Raw genomic sequence first — 18,378 nt, 5'->3', positions numbered from 1 at the left:
TAAAAGTGGACCGAATGCACATCGTCGACAAAAATAGTGGCTAAGTGGCTATTTTTAGTAATAAATAATAATTAGATTATTTTGAATTAGAAATTTTGATCTAATTAGATATTTTTTAATTTGTTCTGTTTTACTTAGTATACAACAGCAATTAATCAATTTTTTGTAGTTAATGTATTTGTTCTCAGAAATCATATTGAAATATTATTTCTCTATCTGACACCTTTAAGAACATCAAATTACTTCTGATCTAAGCAATGATTATATTGAAAATATTCAATGAGTGTAGGATATGTAAAATTACAGTTTTCTAATATAATTAACGATCTGCATTCTCAATAACAGTCATCCAATCATCCGTAAAGTATAGACTTTGGGCATAACTCTAACTCCAAAATTTAGCTAATTTAAAAGTTGAAAATTGCTCAAATCATATTAAAGCAATCACCCATCCCTTAAATCAACAATGTGTGACTTTTCACACCCTATTACAACGACGATTGGATATTTGGAGCATTAGATAATTTAATTAGGAGATCAACATCGAAATACAATAATTGAAATGTGGATTTTCTTCATCATCACCCAAAACTAAATTATTACATATAGATTTAGAACCTTAAGAGAAAATCCAACAAAGCAAAAATATATATAACATACTTTCTCCATTCAATTTTATTTGTCATAAGTCGTTTTATGAGAGATGATTTGACTAACTTTCAGAACAAAATTTAATTAGATTAATTTAATATTTTAAATTTTAAATTTGGGTGTTCGAAAACCATAAAAAATACTATAAATTATAATCCCTTCGCATATCAATATGTTTTAAAAGTACATGTTTAAATATTGATCAAAATATATAAAGTGTGACTCTTAAAAAGAAAAACGCGACCAGCTAAACTTAACAAGGTGAGTAAGATATAATTGAAGACGATCGAGATCCAAAAAAACCCTTGTGATCTCCACATTTGTTCTTATATTTTATATACTAAGTTTCAAATGTAATTTCTGAAATTGATTTAGATGCTCTAATTTATTGTACATGTATAACTAATTTATAAATTAAAAATTTAAAAAGAAGAACACGTACTTACACTTAATTAGTTATAGTTATGATTTAAAATGTATCGCAAACTATATGAAGTATTATAAGAAATTTGGAATAATTAATCTTCACTTTCATTTTTAGTATGTCTCAAAAAGGTTTTTTTTTATCTAAAAATAATTAATTTTAAACTTTGAACTTTTTATGTTTAATGACATGATTCAATAATCATACAAATATCTCAGTCATGCAGTCTTAGACAACATTTTTTTCAAAAAAGAAAAGAAAAGAATATTATACGCAGTCAAATATCATACTACAAATGGGTTATAGAATTTAATTTATAAATCTTTAGGGTTTAACTTCAAATTAACTAATAGATAATAGCTTGATAAAGTTGGAAGATAATATAATGTTAATTTTATTTAGTAGTAACATTTTTGTAGAAGTTGATCGGTGAGATAGTAACTTAATATATTTTAAAATATAATATCGATTTCATTATTATTTAACTTCTAACTAACAATCAATATATAACTCAACATAAAATATAACATTAATTTCGTTTAGAATTTATTGAAAAATTGATTGGAAAGATAGTAGACTTAGCTTTCTTCTTCTTGTTTTTCTTCAAGAAAGTATAATGTTAATTTCATTGTTAATAATATCTGCAAATGAATTAAATAATACTGTATTTTATGAAGATATAGATATATAGATATAACATAGAAACTTGAAGTGGGGCCCATAATTTCATTGAACGAGCAGACCTATTGAACGATATGTTGTTATACGTAATATATTACTATATATATCTTCCAATATATGTGCTATTATTATCTAAAATCATGGCTTGCAGAAATGTTGTGTCTATTGTTTCAAGCATGCAGACACAGAAACATCATGCTATACAAAAACAAAGTCATACTGAAAGGATTAATTTTACTTATAAACCAAATATTTGGAAATATGATCATCTACTTTCTCTTACAAGTCAATATTCAGTGAGTATTCATAATCTTAAGTCATTTATTAACTAGTTTTATCTCTTGAGGTGTGTTTGGCAGGGAAGAATACATTTTTCAGAAAAATAAATTTGGTTAAATATTGAATTTGGTCTTGCAGGAAGAGAAGTACAAAGTTGAAGTAGAGAAGCTAAAAGAGGAAGTTGGTTGCACGTTTACAGTCACTGCGAGTCCAGTGGCTCAGCTTGTGCTTATAGACAGGATCGACAAACTTGGCTTAAGTGATTACTACGAGGTTGAAACAAAGGAAGCTTTGGAAAATACAATTATGTACTTGAAAAGTACTAATTCCAGCTCAAAGGATCTCTATGCTACTGCATTGTTCTTTAGGCTTCTTAGGGAACATGGCTATCATGCTTCACAAGGTATCATGCAAAAGATCGACTAGCCATTTGAATGAAAATTAATATTTTCTATTCCCTTATTACTCTTTTTGTTGTACCGCAGATATGTTAAAGGACTTTTTCGATGGGGAAGGAAAACTACCTTCAGATAAAAAAACATTATTGGAGCTTGTGGAAGGGTCACATCTTAGCATGGATGGTGAAAACTTACTAAATGACATAAGATTGTTGTCTACCAAAAACCTCAAGAACTTATTATCAGATGTTGACAAATTTACTACTATTCCCCTGGCATGGAGAGTGAGATGGTACGATGTTAGAAGACACATTACTGCTCAAAATTGCAACAACACAAATCCAATGTTGCTCAAATTAGCAAAACTTAACTTCAATATAATTCAAGCCACACACCAAAAAGATCTCAAAGATGTAATAAGGTATATATATTAAATCATTTTCTTTTCTAACGGTCGTCTCTTTGTGTTCGTTCACCCCAATTAATTCATCGAATACTGTTTTTGTGTGTGTGAATTAAACAGATGGTGGAGGAATCTTTACATAGCTGAAAGTTTGGACTTTACAAGGGACCGAATAGTAGAAAGCTTTTTTTTCGCTGTAGGAATTGCGTCAGAACCTCAACATGGAAGCATGAGAAAATGGCTAACCAAAGTGATTCAATTGATACTAATAATAGATGATGTTTATGATATTTATGGTTCTTTAGACGACGTGCAACAATTCACCCTGTGCCATAGAGAAGTTGGTCCTCTCAATCATTATTTGAAAAATCAATTAAGTTGTTAATTATTTAAATGCATTATAATCATTAAAAACGAGTTAAATTTTCACATTAAATTAGATGGGACCCAAATGAAGTAGAGTGGCTACCAGAGTGCATGCAGATCTGTTTCAGGGCGTTGGATGCTACCATGGAAGAGATATGTGTTGAAATTCAAGAACAAAAGGGTGACCTTTCAACATTACCTTATCTGAAACAAGGGGTAAGTACTAAATTAAAGTAGTCTTTCACATGTAACATATGTTCTGGCTAATGCTTGAAAGTGCCAAAAGCCAAAACATTTTTTTTGTTAAAAAAAAATTTTGGAATATAATTTAGATTCACACCACCTAAAATACCAACGGCATGCAGATCGAGATTATAATTAAATTTACAAAAAAAGGATCAAAATTACTCCCGAACTATTCAAAATAGCTTACATATACCCTTCAACTATTTTTGGGATCAAATATACCCTCGCCATTACCAAAGTAGACCACAGATACCCCTCCACTTAACGGTTGGTTGTTTAAGCTGACGTGGCAATGCCACATGAAAAAAAATATCCACATTGACAACCACGTCAGCCTCTCTCCCTCTTCCTCTTCAGTTCAGGGTTATTTTTGACCCCTTTTTAAAAGGGGAAAAGGGAGAGACGCTGACGTGGCCGTCCATGTGGATTTTTTTCCCATGTGGCACTGCCACGTCAGCTTAAACGGTCAACCGTTAAGTGGAGGGGTATTTGTGGTCTCTTTTGATAATGGCGAGGGTATATTTGATCCCAAAAATAGTTGAACAGTATATGTAAGCTATTTCGAATAGTTCAAAGTTAATTTTAACCCTTTTCCATTAAATTTATAGATTTTGAATTTTAAAATTCGACAACAATAGGCTATTGGGGGTAGGTTATTTATACATAGAATTTTTAATATAAATACCTAATCTAAATTAAAGTAATTGAGATTTTTTCCCCTTTTGTCTAACACATGCTCATTAATTTTATACATCTTTTACATGAAATTTTTCATGCGTGTTTGAGCAAAGTCTCTGATACTGTTTCAATAATTCAGTGGGTCAACTTTTGTAAAGCCTTGCTGGTGGAATCAACGTGGCATTACGAAGGTCATATACCAACACTTGAAGATTATCTTGATAATGGGTGGATCTCATCATCCGGTTCATTATTTTCGTTTCATGTGATTCATGGGATGACAAATAATATAACAATTGAAAATCTTGATTTATGCAAAAATTGCCATGAAATTATTTACCACACTTCGATCATAATTCGACTTTGCAATGATCAAGGTACCTCAACGGTACGTAAAAAATCAAACTCTTAATTACCAAATATTTTTTTATTCTATTCTAAGAAATTTCCTCTTTTATATATATTTTCTTCATAACATTTGAATCATGTAGGCGGAACTAGAGAGAGGTGACGTTGCTTCATCAATTTTATGTTACATGCAACAAGAAAATATCTCAGAAGATGTAGCTCGTGAGTATATCGAAAACATAATTTTGGATTCATGGAAGAAGATTAATTACCATTTTAATATCCTTTCTACATCACATCAAAAAATTGTTAAGCATGTAATAAATGGAGCACGAATGGCGCATGTCATGTACCCTTCTGGAGATGGATTTGGGGTTCAAGATGGCGAAACTCGAGATCAGATACTTCTCAACTTGGTTGAACCTATTACATAATCTCCTTGTCTGGACTTCTACAATATGTTATGTGTATCAACAAGAAGATAAAGAAGTTTCGTATACTAAGATCTCTCGTTATATGCATCGTACGTAATTATATAAAAAAATTATTTATATTATGAATTTAAAGAGTACACATATAGTTAAAAGAAAAAAAAAATCCTTTAGCCGAACTGCATAATTTTTTGTCGGGTACTTTTTACCAAGTCCATTTCGAGAAAATGTTTCCTGGATTGCTTATAAAAAAAAGTCTATATCAAGAGCTACTTCAATTAACTTTGATGCGTTGGCCGTTGAGTATCATTTTTTACTCCAAAAGTTTAATAATTTTACCAATAGTCATACCAACAATAATTTCACATACGGCCTATATGTAAGAGAAATGCTGAAATAGGATAGGTTCTCTCTCCAAGTCAAGTAGATTTCATGCGGACAAGAGGGAGTTGCTTTGGATGGTAAGCACCTTTCACTTTCAATTTTAAAGTTGTGAGTTCGAGTCATCAAGGAAACAAAATGATAGGAGCTTCTGAGGGAGGAGTTTTTTTTAAAAAAAAAAGTAGATTTCATGTTTAAGCCTAATTACAAAAGTTAAGATGACTTACATTCTGATAAATTATTTATATATATTAAGTGAATTATTAACACGAATATAAAATTTAAACAAATATTGTTGAATTTTACAAAACTTATAAATAAATATAAATAGAATTTTAAATGCATTAGTATTATTGTTTTTGTTTTGTGACGATCATTGGATCAGAATTTTAATAGAATAGAATCTTTATTGTCCTAAAATGTAAAAAGAAATTAGGCTTTATGTCTCCCTCCATCTGATTGTTAAAATGATAGATCGAGGGCATTTGAAAAAAAAATAGGATTATAGCACCGATCCTAAGTACGAGAATTGTTCAATGGACTTAGGAAGCGGCCAATTTGTGGGGCATTCGATAGTCACATGTTATAAAAAGAAAGCAAATTTTACAAGGCTTATTGATCGAATAAAATGGTCAGGACAACCTTTTTGCGCACCTAAAATTAATGCACGGGACAAGTCACAAGAATTTGACAACAACTTTTTACATTTGAATTGTTGTTTTTTTCCTTTTGTAATTTAAGCACCACAACATTTACAAACAAAAAGATCGGTTACAACGTGGTTTGTATTTTAAATTGCTTTTCGAATAGAGGATCTTCCAAATTTGTTTTCCTTCTTTTTTTTTTCTCTTGCTTACACTATTTACGAAATTAAATTTTGGGTTTAAATAATATTCACCGATGGTGCAAACTTTTTTTAATTACACAGTCAGGTAAGCCTACAGATAAATTCTTAAGGAATTTTACTTTTAAATATTTAAATTACAAATAAAGAAATAGTAATAGAAAGAAACTAGGGCTTTACATTTTATAAATACTCCTATAAAAACTCTTTACCTTTTTCTCTTCTTTTTTTCTTTCAGATTTTGGAGATGGGAAAATATTGTGATTTATTTGCTTGATTTTAAAAGTAAAGAGTTCTTTTTAAACAGCTAATCTAACATCGCGAAAAAATAAAAAATAATCTTTCATCTCACTTTGGGAATTTTCCAGAATTATATGATTAACTAGATCACAATTAAAAATGCAAGTGTGGACAAGGGAATTTCTTTGAATTTTTTTCTTCTCCCTTGTAGTCAAAGACTAATAATGAAAAGGAAATCCATGTATTCAAAACAGTAATACTAACCTCAAATTCAATGTACCAGAAGCTTCGGTGAAGTTTGTACAACCTTCCGTTACTCGCAATTGAATTATATCAAATTAAATTTATTATTATTATACATTTGCTAGAATATATGAAAATATATTCATATAGTTCCTAATATATAGATATTTAGTTTTCTTAATTATAGCCTAATTATACTCTTGTATTTTGTGTATATAAACTGATGAGACTAATGAAATAAATCAAGGGATTAATCTCTTTCATGGTATCAACTATCTAGGGCATGATTCGACCTTCTTCATTCTTCTCGGATTCCCGCTGCCGCCGCCCCTCTCCTCTCCCTCTTCCTCTCTTCTCAATTACCATGTCTAACTCCAAATCTTCCTTTCATCCTGCTCTTGTTGTATCCGACATCAAGAATGATGTTTCCATCACTCTTGAGATGGAGAACGTACAACATTCCACATGGGCGGAACTCTTTAAGATTCATGCAAGATCCCATCGGGTAATTGATCATATTATTCCTCCGGCAGTGGGCACGGTGAAACGGCCTCAACAAGAGGAGGACAAAGAGCTGTGGTCCACACTTGACGCCACCGTTCTCCAATGGCTCTACGCTACTGTCTCTCATAATCTTTAGCATACAATTCTTGAACCCGACACCACGACGATGGAGTCTTGGAGTCGCTTACGTGACATATTCCAGGATAACAAACACTCTCGTGCTGTCACCCTTGAGTAAGACTTCACTCATGTAGACATGGAAGATTTTTCGAATGTCTCTGCCTATTGTCAACATTTCAAATCTCTGGCGGATCACCTTAAGAATGTCGGCTCCCCGGTCGCTAACAATTGACTAGTTCTTCAACTGGTCTCTGGCCTTACCGAGTCCTACTAAGGTGTGGCCACTCTTATTCGCCAACGTGACCTTTTGCCTCTATTTTATTAAGCCCGTTCGTTGCTCACTCTTGAGGAGGCTGGTCGTGCTAAGAAAGCGGCCCAAAGCTCCTCATCTGCCTTAGTTGCTCGCTCGTCCGAGTGTCCTCCTGATGTTCCTGATAATTCCTCTTCCAACCGCAATACTAATGGTGGAAAGAGGAACCACAATTGAAGCAATAATGGTGAAAAGTATCACGGCAACAATGGTGGTCGTGGAGGCAGCAAAGGAGCTGCCAACAGCGGCGGTAATGCAGGCCGTGGTGGTCAGCTGGGAGGTGGCAATAGCCGCGGCACTGAGCAGCAGTCAGCGGGGCTGAACCCTCCGCCTTATTCTCCATGGGTTGGCGGGCAGCAGTGGTCGTGGATGGCATCATGAGGTCCTTGGGCTATACCATTGTGTCCATATCCTTCAACTTCTTAGTCCGGACTCAATTATGGATAGCGACAACCACCACGAGCGGGTGTTCTTGGCCCCCGACCTCAGCAGGCCTACACGACAGCCCCTACTCCTACGAACATTAAACCCGCCATGCATACTCTTGGGATCATTCTTCCAGATGCAAATTGGTACATGCAACAATTCACCCGTGCCATAGAGAAGTTGGTCCTCTCAATCATTATTTGATACAACTTACTTATTAAATTTATCTAAGTTGTTCTTTAAACACAATTAATAATCATGATGATGAAATCTTAATTAGGTGGGATCCAAAAGAAGTGCAAAGGCTACCAGAGTGTATACAGATCTGTTTCAGAGCATTGCATGATACAATGGAAGAGATATCTGTTGAAATTCAACGACAGAAAGGTGGCCTTTCAGCATTACCTCATCTGAAACAAGTGGTTAGTATTAAACTAGTCTTTTATCAACTCTCTTTGTTTTCATTTGCTTGTCCAATTTGCATTTTGTCACCCTCTTAAGAATATATCAGTTAAGTACTTTTCACCCGTTCACTTTTACTTGTCTATTTTATTAAGAATAAATATTTATATTTACTCATCACTTTTTACATATCAAAAAATCAGTAAATCATGTTTTACCCTCAACATTGATTAATCACTTATTTTTTTAATTCATTTTAAAAATCAACATGTCATCCACATACAACAAGGAATGGTACTACAGGGCATTCTGTTTACTTTCAATGGCCATATGCCTTGATGGTTTTGTACTGAGTACATTGATACAGTGTAGTAAAACATTTATAAGGATACTATTGCTACACTAAAAGTCACATATCATCATGGTGGTTGGAAAGTCTAACAAGTGATATGTGTAATCCAACAATCAACCTGTAATCATTTATTCTCAAAATCATGATTTTCCCAAAACCTAAAATTATACATCAAATAATATGAATATTGTAATAACATATTTATATTAATGCTTATTTCTTAAGAAACGTGCAAAATTCAAAGTGGACAAATAAAAGTGATGGGGAATATTTATTTTGCTAAATTGACCTTACTAATTGATAGTGCTTTAAAACTTTAAATTTGACTACACATAGTCTTATTATATTGAGAAGTTATCGCAGTCCTATAGGCTATAGGTGGTTGGTTGTTTTTAGGTTCTAGTACGTCGAGTTATTTTTCCGCAGGACCTCCCCTATAGTATCGTCACCGCGGTAGAGTTTAACCACCAAGTTCGGGATGAATTGGTGTGGTTCCTCTACGCCTCTTTTCTAGTCACTGAACTTAGAATAGAAAATTCACTTGCTGAAAGCAATAATGGAATGGCCGATCATGAATTCTATGACGTTTTTAAGACCTCACTAATCAGCCAACCACTTTTGAGTTCATAATGAATGAACCAAACAAAATATTTAATTATATCTTTATTTACTAAATGAATAAAGAAAAAAGAAAACTAAATAAGGTAAAAAGAAAATATTATGCTTTTACTTTGCTAGTATACACGAGGGGTGGAGCCAGAAGGGTGCCATGGGCTCAATTGAATCCCATTATAGGGAAAAATAATTTTATTTTTCTTGCATATATATATTAAATTTCTTTGAAAAAAAATAATGTTTTTTTAATTCCCTTAGTTAAATTCTTGGTTCCACTATCATACAAAATAAGGAAATACATAACAATAAAGGTTCACACATTGAGAGTAAATGACACTAGAATTACACTAAACATGAAAGGTACATATAGTTTCATAAATGCTTAAGCCTGAAGTCCTTTATTTCTCTTCTTTTTTTTTATCTGTTTATTTGTATTCCTTGCCAATTATCTGCTAATTCAAATCTCCTTTTTTCATGAATATTTGACCTAATATTAAATGTTTCAATAATTCAGTGGGTCAACTTCTGTAAAGCATTGCTAGTGGAAGCAACATGGTACCACAAAGGTCATATACCCACACTTGAAGAATATCTTGACAATGGGTGGACTTCATCCTCTGGTCCATTACTTTCATTACATGTGATTTTTGGTCTCACAAATAAAACAACAAATGAAACCCTTGATTTATGCAAAAATTGTCAAGAAATTATTTACCAAACATCGATTATAATTCGACTTTGCAACGACCAAGGTACCTCAACGGTAAGATATTAAAAAAAAATTACCTCATTTTTTTTCATTCTCGGTATATGCTGATTTTCATTTGTAATATTATTTGTATCATATTGTAGGTGGAACTAGAGAGGGGTGATGTTGCTTCATCAATTATATGTTACATGCAAGAAAAAAATGTCTCAGAGAATGTAGCCCGAGAGCATATCGAAAGCATAATTTTGAATCATGGAAAAAGATTAATCACCATTTTAATACTCTTTCTACATCACATCGAAAAATTATCAAGCATGTAATAAATGAAGCGTGAATGGCACATGGCATGTACCATTCTGAAGATGGATTTGGGGTTCAAGATGGTGACACTCGAGATCAGGTCCTTATCAACTTGGTTGAGCCTATTTTATAATATAGACACAATCATTGTCTAGGCTTCTACTGCTATACGTATGAACAAGAAAATAATATAGACACAATCACTGTCTAGGCTTCTATACTGCTATACGTATGAACAAGAAAGATAGGAATGTTTTGTGTTTAGATATAGTATTTATCAATACTGTTATGTATATTAAGTGTTGGAATCTATACTATTTTTATGTGTTTAGATATAGTATTTATCAATATTATTAGCCATGTGTTTAGATATATTATTTATTATAGAATAATTATTTATTCAATTTTAATAAAAGATTTGAATAGATTAGATATTCGTCTATTTGTCCATTTAATTATATAGTAAATGATTTAGTATATCGAGTTTATTTTATACATGAAAGATTAAATCACTGGTTCTTATAAATATAAAGTTTATGCTAACAAGCTAATATAGAAAGTAGACAAAGTCGCCCATATGATTATAGTACAAGATTAAATATAATTTATATTAATTATAAGAATAGTATGATTCTGATTTCTTGTGCTAATATATTTTGTGTGCGTTGAATGAATCAAGTAAAGATAATTATTTATGTTCTGGATATTTATAAAATAATTTCTCTAAATCATTAAATGTATTTGTATTATATTCTTAATCTTAATATAATTATTGTAGAAATCACCATTGCAGCAGCCTGAGAGTTGCAATTTCTAGAGAGAAGCTTGAGAAGAAGAGAGTAAAGGTGAGAGAGAGAGAGGAAAGTCTTATTATGAAAATATCTACACACATTCTGACTATTTATACTTAGCAAAGCTAAGTATAGTCTAATCTCAACTAGCTCCCTTAATTAGTGTGGGACCCACATCTAACAAACACACACATATAATACTAACACCACTAACTAACACATTATTTACACCAACTAACTATCATTTACACCATGTGCTTATATGTGCATAGCACATGTTAATATTCAATAATTATTATGATCAATGCGATTCGTTTATTATGTTGACTTATCAAAGGATAAGAATCTTAGATGTCTCACATACTTTCTACAAACTCCATTTTGAAAAAATATTTCCTTGACCGAGTTGCTTAGAATTTTTTAGGGAAACTTACATAAATATACAATATTAAGAAAATATTTATCATCTATAGCAATAAAAAAAATTCACTGAACACTTATAATACATTTATAATACAGTTTAATACATATTGCAGAGAACTATTTATAAAACATATATAATACAAGTTTTATAAATGGATAATACATTTATCACATACTTTAATAGACTTATAATACATTATGTCAGTTTCTTACTACACAAACATAATATATATTTTAAAACACTTATAATACATTTATATTGTATGCATAATTCACTTTTAATACAAGTGTATATTTATCATAATATTGCTATGTATTGCTATAAATTGTAATAAATAAAAAATATCGCTAAAATCAGTAATTAATTTTTAAAAAGCACTCAATTAAGTAATTTTTCCAAATTTTTATTTAAAAAAATGGGAGTGGGGGTGGGTAGAGGATGTCTAGCTCTTCTCCAGGATAGTAAAACTAGCCCATAAAATACGATTTTGTTTACCCCTCAAATTCACATTTAAAATTGAGTTGATTCAGTCTAAGTATGTAGCCTAAAGCCTTAAATTGACGTATGGAAATCCATTCAAAAATATTTAATAATTTTTATTTGATACGTGTGTGTATGTATATATATAATTGGGCCTTTTCACTATGAGATTTAGGTAAAGTTTACTTTTTTTTTCCTTTCGATATCCAGAGCCAGAATCGGAGCCCGACTAAATTCGGACCTCGCTCTACATAGCCCATTCGGGGGTTGCGCTCCCAACAAGATTTTATCTATACCAAGGGCTCGAACTTGAGACATCTAATACCACTGCACCACAATCCATGTTGGTGAAAGGAAGAAAGTTATGAAGTGGTCAAAGAATACAAAGCAGATAGATGTTGATTGGGCGCAAAGAGGAAATTATTATGGACACCCTTAGCAGGTTACTTGTACCGTCTCTTCTTCTATATCAAAGGTATAGGATACACTGGTGCTATTAAATCTAGGGTTAGTACAACCACAATATCATACATGCATGTATGTATGTGGCCTACCCATTAAATAAACGTTTATTGCAAATTAGTTATGCATATATAGATATTTTTAGGGGTCGTTTGATTATCGGAGATAGCCAAGGATATCCTATAGATTGGGATAAGTTGAGATATCCCAAGGAATTAGCTATCCTATGCACCCTCTATATAGGATAACTATACAAAATCTATCGAGAGACTATAGAATAACTCATTCCATCATTTTAGTACAAAATATAACGGGAGATTACTTAATATTCATTATATACTGCAGAATAAAATAATTCTGCATTTTATTCTAGAATTTTTATCCCTTATCCAACCAACAAACAACCTCTAAGAGTATAGTATGTTTTCACAAGCAAATAATCGTGTCTTTTACGTTCATTAGATACATACAAAGTACTCGAAATAACTTAGGATTGGGGACCATTAATTACTCAGAATTTCATATAAACTGGGGACCATTAATTACTCAAAAGAAAAGTCGAGCAAGCTGGGTTGTTAAAAATTTGAATGTCACTCTATTTGTGGGCTCAAATTTCAATTGATGTTACTTTAGACTTCATCGTGTATATAAACTGTACAGTACATTAATCAATGTGCTCCAATCACAACTATCTTCTTCTTACATTCTAGTTAGGATCCCTAGAATATTGTTGTTCAATACTTCAATATATATTTTTTTCTTTTAAAAAAAAAGACTAGTGAGCAGCAATCTTTCTTTTGTAACCAAATAAATTCTGAATCATTAATTTGGTGAGAGTAAGATGGATCAAAGCCTTATTCAACGACGAAATGCTAATTACAAGCCAAATATTTGGAAGTACGACATCCTCCAGTCACTTAAAAGTCAATATTCAGTAAGTTTAATTTGTGATTGTTTTTTATATTTGTTATACTCAAAATAAAATATGTTAATTGCTATATCAGAAGTTTATAATATATCGTAATAGTGCAAAAATTCTTTAATCTATATCAATCTATATAAAAGTTATAAGACAAACACGTATATATAGAAAATTATATAGAGACACATGCATCCCTAGAATATTGTCTGGTATGTTTTCACAAGCAAATAAACGTGTGTGTCAAAATTAAGTCATTCAAAATTATTAAATTACACTGTATATATAGAAAATTATATGAAGTATAGAGGTCATGATATATTATTTTTCATGCATATGTATTAATTTTTTAACACCCTTAACGAAATTTTTAACTTCGCCACTAATATAATTATAGTACTCAACAACTTAATATATTAGGATTGAGGTCTATTACTTAGTATTTCTTAGGACCCACGGTGTATCATGAAATAACACCTAACATGGGTGTGTTGGGTTATTAATATATAAACATCACTCTATTTGTCCCTCAAATTTCATTGAATGTTAAAGACTTCATCGTCTATTTATATATAAATCGTTACACTAATCAATATGCATCGCCTCTTCCAATCACATTTCTCCTCTTCTTCTTACATTCTAGCTAGCTACGATCCCTAGAATATTGTTGCACTTCAAAATAAATAAGTTACCTGCTTTATTAGATGTTTATAATACATATTTCGGATCTCGAATCGAGGAGAGTCAATTCCGAGTCCTTCTCTCAATTAAAAGGGAAGGTACCCCTGCGAAGGGATTGATAATGTAAAAATTCTTTAAATTATCAATTTCTATAAAAGTTAAATGATTTGATCCAGAATATAAGACAAATACTACCTTTACCTTAAGAAGACAAAAAATCTTTATGCAAATTTGTAGCAGCTGATACTTTAATTTAATATTGTGTCACGATGGGTTATTAGAAGCCAATCAAAAAGTTTATATTTTTAAACTTTCGTCGTTTTGCTACTTGTCGTACAAGACGTTGTTAATTATAATGCGGAAAAAAGGGAAGGAGGTTAAAATCAAGCGTTTACCATCATGTGGAAAGTTATAGCTGATAATAAGGGTATAACTTTGTTTCTTAATTAAACTCACTAAATAAACATCATATTCGCTAATTACTCTTAACGTTTACGTGAGGAATAACGAGAGTTGTTCTTTTATATGCAGGAAGAGAAGTACAAAAGAGAAGTTCAAAAGTTGAAAGAGGAAGTTTTGTGCCTTCTGGCAGAAACAGTGAATCCATTGACCAAATTAGAGCTTATAGACAGCATAAACAAAATGTCCCTCTCCCATCTCTTTGACAAGGAAATCATGGTGTCTCTACAAGACATGGAATATGCAAAGAAGAAGGATTCACGCACTCAAATGGATCTCTATTCTACTGCCTTATATTTTAGGATTTTTAGGCAGTATGGATATTATGTGCCACAAGGTACGTACACAAATATGTATCTTAAATACTACTGTAGATCTATATAATAAGGTATTTCACCATAAACTTAATTCTTTGGCTCAAATTAAACCTCTCGCAGTGTTAAATTATATCCATCTCCAGTCAAACATCGATCATCACATAATTTGAGAGTACATAGCGGATTTAATTTGAGGCGGTTTATAAGGAAACTGATTTCCATAAACTTATACTATTTGTAACACAGATGTATTCCTTAGCTATATGGATGAAATGGGTGAACAATTCGAGGTAGACCCAAATATGGATCCAAAAACAATGATGCAACTACTTGAAGCCTCTCACTTGGCCTTAAAGGATGAGAATATATTGAATGAGGCTAGAATATTTTGCACTAGCAATCTGAAAAGTTCCAATGACACCATTCCACTGCATTGGATGGTGGAATGGTACAACACCACAAGGCAAATCTCCAAAGAGGAAAATGAGGAAAAGGGGTCAAATTTGAAGTTTCTTCAACTAGCTAAACTCAACTTCAATATGGTCCAAGCTGAGCATCAAAAAGATCTTGTGGATATTTTGAGGTAGAGAAGTTTTATGCGTTGTACGTTAGTGCAAAGATATTTTACATTATTATCTGATCATGTACAAGATAATTACATGTTAATTGGTCTCTTGATGAGATTTAATGGATAATTACTCGGTAAATATATAGTAATAACCTGCTATCAAAGGTAAACAATTCACTAATAGTGATTTTTTTTCAAAATATTGTCGGTGCATATAACTGTCATGTAGAGTTTAACTTTGTCATAAATTTTAGCTTTCATACGTACACTGATAACAGGAGAAAAATTACACTATCATGTCACCTACAAAAATAAGAGTTTAAGTTTCTATGTACAGATAATGAAAAAAAAAATTATTTACTTAATCAGATCACTTTGTTACATGTAGATTTATTGATACTCATTAATTGATAATATGTCTTGACTAAAATAAAAATTAACCTGCTATCACATGTTCTTGAACTCGTAATGACATGGAAGCAACTTTATTAGTTACTCCGGCTCCCCTTCAAATATTAATTACATCCAAAGCGTGTATAAGTTAAATTTTCGAGAAAAATAATAAAAACAGACATTCTGAAAAGAAAAAAAGAAAGAATTTTTTGATTTGTTTATTTAAAAGGAAGATATTCTTAAAGGGAGACAACAAAATTGACGTCTATATATCTTGTCGTGTTGTTTGGATTAATTAATGTAAAAAAAAGAAATAGAGACAGTTGACAATTGACATGGCTGTTGTGTTACGTTGTTAATTTGCTCCTAGGTGGTGGAGGAATTTGAGACTGATAGAACATGTAAGCTTCAGCAGAGATCGAATTGTCGAAAGCTTTTTGTGGTCAGTGGGTGTTGCTTTTGAGCCTCAACATTCTAATTTCAGGAATTGGCTCACCAAAGCTATCACTTTCATTATAGTAATTGACGATGTCTACGACATTTATGGCTCTTTGAAACACCTACAAGTCTTCACCGATGCTGTTGTCAGGTATAACAAATATTACTATTATATTTTATCCCTAGCATATTTTTTTTCGATTGGAATGCGGTCCTTTTCCAAACTCTGCTAGTTAATGCGAAATATTTTGTGCAGCTACATTGTTTTTTGGCAAATAGAAATGCAAGCCTAAAACTTTTAGCATCAACTATTCTTTTCCTCTTTTCAGATGGGACCCTAAGGAGGTTGAGCAATTACCATCATGTATGCAAATCTGTTTTTGGAAACTATATGATACCACAAATGATGTAGCTCTTGAAATTCAGCAACAAAAAGGCTGCAAATTTCCAGTGTCAACATATCTACAAAAAGTGGTATATATATAATTAATTAATTAATTAAATTTTCTATGATTTAATTAACTTAATCACTACATGACACAAATATAACACGAAATTAAAATAAAACGTTTTCAGTGGGCAGAATTTTGCAAAGCACTGCTTGTGGAAGCCAAATGGGATTCAAAGGGTCATACACCAACATTTGGTGAATATTTAGATAATGGATGGAAATCATCAGGTGGCACTGTGCTATCTCTTCATATTCTTCTTGGTTTGGCTCAGGATTTCTCCCAAGTTGATGATTTTCTGGAAAATGAACAAGACCTTATATACTATTCCTCCCTTATAATCCGACTTTGCAACGACCTTGGGACTTCAACCGTAAGTCATTATATTTTAGATGACCTGATATTGTGAAAAGATTAATTACATGATCGATTAGTACTGTATTTATAGATATTGAATTCGATCTCACATTTTCGTGTACAGGCTGAACTGGAAAGAGGTGATGTGTCTTCATCTATCTTGTGTTACATGAGAAAATCAAATGTAAAGGAAGATGTAGCAAGGGATCATATCAAAGAGATGGTGATGGAAACATGGAAGAAAATGAACAAACATTGTTTAGAGAATTCATCACCATTAATAAAGTATATAATGAATATGGCCCGTGTTGCGCATTTCATATATCAAAATGGAGATGGATTTGGTGTTCAAGATAAACAAACCAGAAAACAAATCTTATCCTCTTTGATTCAACCTCTTCCTCTCAATTGACAAGAAAATGTACGTATGCAATAGGCATATTTGGATTATTAGAGAAAAATTATTTAATGGGAGTAGCGGATATGTAATAAGTCCTTTTCTTTTTTTTGTTTGGTGGTAAATCTTGAAATTTAGCATTTAACAACCATTTCTGTCAACAGCCACTAAAAATGTAATGTATTACTAGTACTTTTGAGGGATTAAATAAAAGGTTGTTTGGAAGAGTACTTCTCTATTGCTGGTACCATATAAAAGTATGTCATTTCTATAGATATTTTGATTGAATTAGTGAAAAATGAAAAAATAGTAATGTTTTATACATAAAAATTCAGAAGGTTCTCACTATTTTAGTAAAAAATTATTTTTTACTGTGCATTTTTTCCGGTGAGCTAATTCGATGAGATATGTTCTATAATATAAATTTCCTATTTATTTGCGATAGAAAAATCTTTATTTTTAGTAATAGTGTAATTTACTTGGTAAAATAATCGCGTTATTCATAAGGAGTATTAATAATAAATCTATAAATTTTCATAAGGAGTATTAATAAAAATCGTTATATGTATGGTTTTTCTTTTCCAGATTTTCAGTATATTATCAAGGAAAAAGGGTTAAATTTGACTTCTGCTATGTTGAAAGAATCAATTTTACTCTATTATTATAGTATTTGCACAAAAATATTCCAGCAATTATCAAACTGGTTCAAATATACCTCTCTTCCATTAGAGTTGTCCAACGTGGGTGCTCAATCCAATGTAACGTACACTAAGGTGGAAGCTCATTAATCTCATGTAATACTGACATTTTTATGAGGTGGACATCATGTGGCATGTCACTTCACCGCCTCTAATAACACTTTTTAACCGTCCCTCCACTTCTTCTTCCCTTA

General features: G+C 31.7%; 2 protein-coding genes and 1 pseudogene across 2 annotated transcripts; all 3 read left to right on the top strand.

Moving 5' to 3' along the window:
• Window positions 1–1,896: 1,896 nt before the first annotated feature.
• On the top strand, window positions 1,897–10,684 carry LOC129872310 (alpha-farnesene synthase-like; annotated as a pseudogene).
• On the top strand, window positions 3,248–5,067 carry LOC129872309 ((E,E)-alpha-farnesene synthase-like). Its single transcript, XM_055947249.1, has 3 exons — window positions 3,248–3,418; window positions 4,266–4,514; window positions 4,618–5,067. Exons 1-3 carry the CDS (start codon window positions 3,314–3,316, stop codon window positions 4,906–4,908), a joined length of 645 nt encoding a protein of 214 aa, XP_055803224.1. The 5' UTR covers window positions 3,248–3,313; the 3' UTR covers window positions 4,909–5,067.
• A 2,515-nt stretch (window positions 10,685–13,199) lies between the features above and the next one.
• On the top strand, window positions 13,200–17,716 carry LOC129872308 (alpha-farnesene synthase-like). Its single transcript, XM_055947248.1, has 7 exons — window positions 13,200–13,442; window positions 14,640–14,904; window positions 15,131–15,467; window positions 16,216–16,434; window positions 16,613–16,757; window positions 16,860–17,105; window positions 17,214–17,716. Exons 1-7 carry the CDS (start codon window positions 13,350–13,352, stop codon window positions 17,499–17,501), a joined length of 1,593 nt encoding a protein of 530 aa, XP_055803223.1. The 5' UTR covers window positions 13,200–13,349; the 3' UTR covers window positions 17,502–17,716.
• The last annotated feature ends 662 nt before the right edge of the window (window positions 17,717–18,378 follow it).

Source organism: Solanum dulcamara, chromosome 11 (genome assembly GCF_947179165.1).
Source record: "Solanum dulcamara chromosome 11, daSolDulc1.2, whole genome shotgun sequence".
Taxonomy (NCBI): domain Eukaryota; kingdom Viridiplantae; phylum Streptophyta; class Magnoliopsida; order Solanales; family Solanaceae; genus Solanum; species Solanum dulcamara.
The sequence above is the reverse complement of the archived record's forward strand: the minus strand, read 5'-3'. Positions and strand labels throughout refer to the sequence as shown.